General features: G+C 41.8%; 1 protein-coding gene across 1 annotated transcript; it reads right to left on the bottom strand.

Annotated features, from left to right (window-relative positions):
• Positions 881-1,339, bottom strand: LOC107626970. Its single transcript, XM_016329853.1, has one exon. The coding sequence runs from the start codon at positions 1,337-1,339 to the stop codon at positions 881-883; it is 459 nt and encodes a 152-aa protein (XP_016185339.1).

Below are 7,843 nucleotides of genomic sequence, written 5' to 3'. Positions count from 1 at the left end.
AAGTAAAGGAAGTCTTCTCTTGGTCTTTAGGGTCCACTACAATCTGATTGTAGCCTGAGTATCTATCCAAGAAACAGTAGTATTCATGTCCAGCTACGCTTTCCAACATTTTATCCATGAAGGGTAGAGGGAAGTGATCCTTCCTTGTGGCTTCATTGAGCTTCCTATAATCTATGTACATGCGCTATCCAGTCACTGTTCTTGTTGGTATCAATTCATTTATTTCATTTGGTACGACAGTGATTCCTCCCTTCTTGGGGACTACTTGTACTGGCCTTACCCAAGGGCTGTCTGAGATTGGATAGATCACCCCTGCTTGCCACAACTTCAGCACTTCTTTTTGAACCACTTCATTCGTTGTTGGATTTAATCTTCTTTGTGGTTGTCTTGAGGGCTTGGCACCTTCCTCAAGAAGGATTTTATGCATACACATTGAAGGGCTAATCCCCTTTAAATCTGAAAGTGTCCATCCTATGGGATCCTTGTGTTGTCTCAGTACATTGATGAGCTCCTCTTCTTGTCCCTCACTCAAGCTTGAATTAATAATGACTGGATATGTGTTATTGTCACCCAAGTAGGCATACTTCAAGCTTGGAGGCAGGGTCTTTAACTCCAACTTTGGTGCTTTCACTTCCTTCTTGCTTGTCTTATCTAACATGATTGAGCCTTCTATGATTTCTTGTGGTAGTTCACCACCTGATGCTTGTTGATCTTGCTCCATTGCTTCTTCACATTGTTCCTCTTCTAGGACTCATTGAACTAGCTTCTCCATTGTGTCTACCATCATGCATTCACCAATGGATTCCTTTCGGTAGCTCGTTGCTTTCAAAACATTGAACACCATCTTTTCTTCATGCAGTCTTAAGACTAAATCTCCCTTTTATACATCAATTATGGCCCCAGCGGTAGCTAGGAATGGTCTTCCTAATATGATTGACGTGTTAGCCTCTTCCTCCATATCAAGCATAACAAAATCAGTTGGAAAGATGAATTCTCCCACTTTCACCAACAAGTCTTCCACCACCCCATGAGGAAATTTGAATGTTCTATCAGCTAATTGAAGAGCCATTCTTGTTGGTTTAGCCTCTTCAATCCTCATTCTTTTCATCATGGCTAAGGACATAAGATTGATGCTGCCCCCTAGATCACATAGTGCCTTTTCAATGCTAATATCCTTTATGATGCAGGGGATTTGGAAGCTCCCATGATCTTTCATCTTTTGGGGAAGCTTCTTTTGTATGATGACACTACATTCCTCTGTGAGGACTACAATTTTCTTTTCTCCCCAGTTTCTTTTCCTTATCATGAGCTCCTTTAGAAACTTGGCATAGAGTGGCATTTTCTTTAATGCCTCAGCAAAAGGTATGTTAATCTGAAGCTTCTAAAAGATCTCCAAGAACTAGGAAAACTGGCTGTCTTTCCCATCATTTCTCAGCCTTTGTGGGTAGGGTGCTTTTAGTACATAGGGTTTTAAAACTTGCTTTGGTGGAGCTGGATCAGGTGTCTCTTCTTCCTTCTTAGTTTCTGAGTCATTTGCAGCTTCTTTTTCTTGCAACTTATGGTTTGAGGAAATCTCCTCTACCACCTTCCCGCTTCTTAGTGTGATGGCCTTGCATTCTCCTCTTGGGTTGGCCATGGTATCACTGGAAAATGTATGTGTAGGCATTGGTATCTGTTTGGACAAGCTCCCTAGTTGTGATTCCAGTTTTGAAATTGCTGCTCCTTGGTTCCTTATGTTGGATCTAGCCTCCTCTTGGATTGCACCCATCTTTTTTTCAGCTTGCAATTGTCTCTATGCAACAGTGACAATACTCCCTGCCAATTGTGACATCGCAGCCTCTAATCTTGCAAAGTTGTTGCTGTTATCACATGGTTGTGGGGCTGAGGGTGATACATCTTGAGAATAGTTGTTGTATGGTTGTTGGTTGAATTGGTAGAAGGCATTGTGTGAATTGTGATAAGATCTATGGTTGCTTGATTGATGGCTGGGGTTGTTGTATTGGTTAAAGTGGTATGGTTTGTGATCTTGGTTGTGGTTTTGTTCGTTTTTCTACCCAAAATTTGGGTAGTTCTTCCAACCTGGGTTGTATGTTTTGGCATTGAGGTCATGTGGTGGTCTGGAGGAATTGTTCACATAGTTGGCTTGCTCCCACTCAAGTTCAACTTCTGGGTTATCTTCTTCTTGCATAGGTGCTTGAGCATGAATAGCTGAGACTTGATTCTTCTCCATTTGCTTTGTTAGAGCTGCTAGTTGAGCTGCGATCACCTTGTTTTGAGCCAGTAGAGCATCCACAAAGTTGAGCTCCATTACTCCCCTTCTTGGGTTTCTATCGGAGGTATAAAAATACTCATTGTTGGCCACAGCTTCTATGATATCTATGGCCTCTTCAATTGTCTTCTTCTTGTTGAGAGAGCCTCCTGAAGAGTGAACTAAAGCCTTCTTTGATTCTTGTGTCAATCCTTCAGAGAAAATGTGCAGTTGTACCCATTCATTGAACATGTCCGGAGGGCATTTTCTTGTCAATTCCTTGTATCTCTTCCATGCCTCATAAAGAGTTTCCCCATCTTGTTGTCTAAAGGTTTGCACCTCAATTCTCAATCTGTTAACTCTTTGGAGAGGATAGAATCTTGCCAAGAACTTGTTCACTACTTTTTTCCAAGTTGTCAAACTTTCCTTAGGAAATGATTCCAACCACTTTGATGCCTTATCCCTGAGAGAGAAAGGGAACAACAACAACTTATAGGTGTCCGAGTGAACACCATTAGCCTTCACTATATCACAGATTCTCAAAAATATGGTTAGGTGTTGGTTGGGATCTTCCTGTGCATTTCCTCCAAATGAACAGTTATTTTGAACAAGGGTGATGGGTTGAGGCTTTAACTCAAAATTGTTGCCATAAATGGTTGATTTTAGAATGCTACTTCCACAATTTCTTGGGTTTAGGTTGATGTAAGAGCCTAGAACTCTTCTTTCCTGCCCAACATGGTTACCAGTACCTTCCCCAACATGATTATGTATTTCCTCCTCCATAGTAACGTCTAGATCTTCCTCTACTACTTCCTCTCCAACTATTCCTTTACCTCTTGCTTCCCTCCTTAGTCTAAGGAAGGTCCTCTCAGGTTCACTATCAAAAGAGGATAAAGTTTCCCTTCTTCTACCTGTCATACATTCAGCAACAAACAAGCAAAAGACAAGTGAAGGAATCACTCTTGTTAAGACTTATGGTTAGATTGATTGGTGCAATTGATCAAATAATTGGTGGGTTAGTATACTAAAATAGAAATATATACAATGAATCAGCCGGAAACTCAAATGCTAAAGGAAAAGAAGAAAATAAGAAACTGAAATTAAAGGAATTAGCAAGGTAAATAAAATTGCTTAATCTAAAAACCCATCAATTTAGTCATTGTCAATCTCAAACCAATTCCCAGCAACGGCGCCATAAAACTTGATGACCGGAATTCACTCACTATATAATAAATCTGTTCCTTGGCAAGCGCACCAAATTATCATCAAGTAATAACCCACTAGGAGTGGGGTCGAATCCCACAGAGATTGGTAGATTAAGCAACTTTAGTCAATGGATGAATTAGTCAAGCTAAGCAATAGAGATTGTTGAGTGCAGAATTCTAAATTAACAGAAATGTAAATGACTTAAAAGTAAAGAAAAGCAATAAAGTGCAGAAAAGTAAATGGCAAGAATATAAAGTGCTGGAACATAAATGACTGAATAGTAAATGGGGAATAGGTAATGACAGAAATTAAAGAAAGCTATAAGGAATATGGAAGATAAGAATAGGGAAAATTCATTGAAATTAGGAGATGTTCTTCTCTTTGGATTAGATCTAGATCATATCTTCTTCAATCATGCAACTCATTGACCTCTTGGCAATCATGATTGACTGAACCCCAATCCTGTAGTGATTAAATCTCTCAAATCTTGATAATCAGCTAATTCCTTGGTCTAATTGCTCATGAAGAGAGATATGCTTGGTCCTTGATTATACCACACATCCTCAAAGATCCAAATAGTGGGTGGATTTAATGTCACCATATCCAATTCCAAAAACCAGATCTGCTAAAGTGTGAGAAGAATTTTCAACCTTGGTTTCATGTTTCCTTTTTCAAGGTTTCCATAAAACCCATTTTGTATTCAACCTCTTTTCCAAGATGATTGAACACTAGCATGAAGAACAAATTTCCTTCTAGCAAATCAAAGAGAAGATGAAGAGAAGAAGAAATTCACTATCATTAATCCATCAAATATAACAGAGCTCCCTCTCCTAATGAGAGGGAGTTTAGCTACTCAAAGCTTAGAGAAAAATACAGGAGATGGAGAGATGAAGTGAAGTGTAAAACTGAAAGTAAAACTAACTCTCAATTCCAAACTAACTAGCCAATCCCCTTTTCAGCACTCTCAAGGGGTATATATACTACTCTTATCACTAGAATTAAAAAGTACAAAAGAGAAAAGAAAATTACAACTGAAAAGAAAAGGAAAAACTAATAGAAATGACCCATATGCTTGGCATGTGACTGGCGTTTGAGTGGCGTGCCACGCCTAGCTCTTCAGCTTGGCTTGGCGCGCCATGCCTGGCTTCAAGTGGCACACCTCCTTTGTCCTGCTAACCTTGCGTGCCACGCTTTCGAGCTCAAGTGGCATGCCCAAGGTCTTTCCTTCCTTCTTCCTCTCTAGAATCTTGAACTGGCGTGGCACGCACATGTCTGGCGTGCCACGCCCATAGTAAACACTTCATCCTCCTTCTTTGAAAATTAATGCTGGCGTCCCATGCCCTGTAGCTGGCGTGCCATGCCCTTGATGATGCATGAATAAGTCCCTCTAGTCCAGTAAACTAGCATGCCACGCCCAGCATTCATGTGGCACGCCCATGATCATCTAGTCTTGGCGTGCCACGCCTAAAGTTCCAAGTGGCACGCCCAGTCTTCTTTTTCCTTATAAGCTTCTGCTGGCGTGCCACGCCTTCGAGCTCAAGTGGCACGCCCAATGTTAGAGTTGTATCCTCCCTTTCTGGATCAATGAACTGGCGTGCCACGCCTTCGATCTCAAGTGGCACGCTCAGTGTTGGTATTTGAACTCTTCAAGCCTGGCGTGCCATGCCTAGAACTCAAGTGGCACGCCCTAGACTTGAGCAAGGTTGGTGTGCCACACCTTCGAACCCAAGTGGCACGCCCAGTTTGCTTAACCTTCTATTCCTCTCTGCTTAATTGTACTGGCGTACCACGCCTTCAAGCTCAAGTGGCACGTCCATTTTGGTGTTAAGCTTCTTCAAGCTTGGCGTGCCACGCCTAGAACCCATGTGGCACACCCAAGACACTAATAAGGTTGGCGTGTCATGCCTTTGAGCCCAAGTGGCACGCCCATTGTTGAACCTTCAACTCCCTTCTCTGGAACAATGAACTGGCGTGCCACGCCTTCGACCTCAAGTGGCACGCCCATTGTACATAATCGTGTTGGCGTGCCACGCCCAGCCTGGCGTGCCACGCCCCCTTGTGTGCCTTCAAATATGCTCTCTGGAATATATAGTTGGAGTGCCACGCCTGGCCCTGGCGTTCCACGCCCATAGTAAAGCTCCAAGGGTTCTCTTCTGAAATTGTCAACTGGCGTGCCACGCCCATATAATCTCTTTCTCTTTGCTTCTCTGGAGTTGTCAACTGGCGTGCCACGCCCATTAGCTGGCGTGCCATGCCCATTGAATTTTGCTGGCGTTTTCACCAAGTGGCACGCCCAGCACACACAGCCAGCACATTTTTCTTGTTTCCTTCTTCTTTTGTTGCTTTTTTCACCTGGAATTCAAACAAAACTCATTTCAAAGCAATGTACCATAATATTCACCATTTACTCATGAAATTGCATTGATTGAATGAGATTACACTCTTTTTATGGTCCTTTTAGATAGGAGAAAGAGGTAGATGATGTAAGTCATCAATATCCCCTTCTCCTTTAGCTTTTTTCTCTGGCTTTGTAGTGTTTCCACTGCTTTAGAATTCATTATTGGAATGTGATTTCTAGGTTGACGAACCTATGTCTATTGATAGTTTTAGGGGGCTAATGTAGCTTTAGTGTTCTTTTGCTGTCGTGTCACTGCTGTGTTTTCCCGTGTGTGTTAGGATACCCCTAAGATTACTGCGTTTTTTCAAAGATTGTTTCTTTGTGGTTGTTGGTTGTACCTTTTTACCAAAGAAAGTTTGCTTGGTTTCGGACTTGTTGTAATGCTTTCTTTTGTTTAATGTAGGTATACTCGTCTATATGTCTCTTTCAATCCCCTCAAAAATGTCTTCCAAAGTTCCTAAAGCTTTATTGAAATGGCTAAATTCTTCAGTTCTTTGTTCCAATCCCATAGTTGATAGTGTCTTTGTAAAAGAACTCCGTAAACACCATAGGATTTGTAGTTTTGGCGAGGATGATGCAAAATATGAAATAGCAGCCCCTGACCCTGAAGATCGAGTTTGTTTTGGGGGAGTCGTTGGGTCAAAACCCCATTTGATTTTTATGTACGACTGTCTGTTTACCCGACTTGGGGTTACGATCCCTTTTTCTGATTTTGAGATAGAAGTATTGTCCCATTGCAGAGTTGCTCCTTCCCAAATCATCCAAATTCTTGGAGATTTCTTAAAATTTATCAACTCGTTAGTCGTGAACTCGGATTCCCGATTTCTTTGAAAATCTTTTTTTACCTTTTCCACCTAACGAAGCCCTTTAGTGCTTCGAATAAACAGAATAAACAACCATGGGTCTCCTTCCGAGCTATCCAAAGTTAAAAGGTGTTTTTAATTTTTGATAAGTCGTTCCATGATTTTAAGAACTTCTTTTTTAAAGTCCGTGCTATTGAGGGCCACCACCCATTCTTTTTGAATGAAAATGATGAGCCCCGCTTCCAGTTATATTAGGTAGAGGCGGCCCCAGTTGAAAAATATAATTTGGTAGACTTGGACGAAGTCCAGGAGGCAGTAGTTGAGTTCTTTCGCGAGGCTTGGGAACGGGCTCTAAACCTTGACACAAAGAAGTTTCTTCTCAGAACACTGAGTTATATTCGTACCGAGCTAGTTCTTTACTATTATTTACAGACAACTGCTCATTTTTTCGACTTGTCTGTTGATATCTCTTATTCTTTTTTTTTTTTTGCAAAAAAAAACTCCTTTGGTCCTTACTCCACCTGTTCCTCCCTTCTTGGAACCGAGCTCTAAGAAAAGGAAGACTTCGAAACCCAGTGCCTCCAACGTTTATGATACTGGGTTTGATGGGATAAAGTTTTGTGAGGAACACATCCTTCCCTAGAGTTCCATTGCTATGGATGATGTTTCTATCAAAAACCACCTCAGGTTTTGATCTGAGGGAAGATCTGTACTGTTGGGGTATGCTCCACCTTATTGAAAGAGTTGGAGAGGACTCCCTTGAATGCAACTCAGCATTCTTTGGAGGCCCTTCAGGCCTAGGTGGCCACTCTTCAGGAGGCCGAGAAGGGTTTGGAGGAGGAGAAGATAAGTCTAGAAGCCGAGCTTTTTAAAGCTCGTGATCGAGAAAGACAATCTTTGGCTTCCTGTGCTCTGGCCGAAGGGTTATTGAAGAAAGTTGAGGAGAATTATGTCCGAATTTTTGGGGAGAATTTAGAGTTGAATGAGAAGGTGGAGCAACTTACGGAAGATTATGTTGATTTGGAGGAGTCGGTTGCTGAGGGCTCATAATAGGTGTTTGAGATTCTAAAGAGACAAGTTCAGGTTATTGCTTCCAACTTGGACTTGTCTCCTCTTAATCTTGACAAAATCGTAGTCGACGGGAGGATTGTCTCTCCGCCTCGCCATCCTACTGACTCCGAGCTCAAG

Source organism: Arachis ipaensis, chromosome B02 (genome assembly GCF_000816755.2).
Source record: "Arachis ipaensis cultivar K30076 chromosome B02, Araip1.1, whole genome shotgun sequence".
Lineage (NCBI taxonomy): Eukaryota > Viridiplantae > Streptophyta > Magnoliopsida > Fabales > Fabaceae > Arachis > Arachis ipaensis.
This window is presented reverse-complemented; position numbering and strand designations above follow the sequence as displayed.

Bases quoted from the DNA above. Each gene is read 5' to 3' on its own strand.
- LOC107626970 (XM_016329853.1), bottom strand. From the start codon at position 1,339: ATGCCACTCTATGCCAAGTTTCTAAAGGAGCTCATGATAAGGAAAAGA.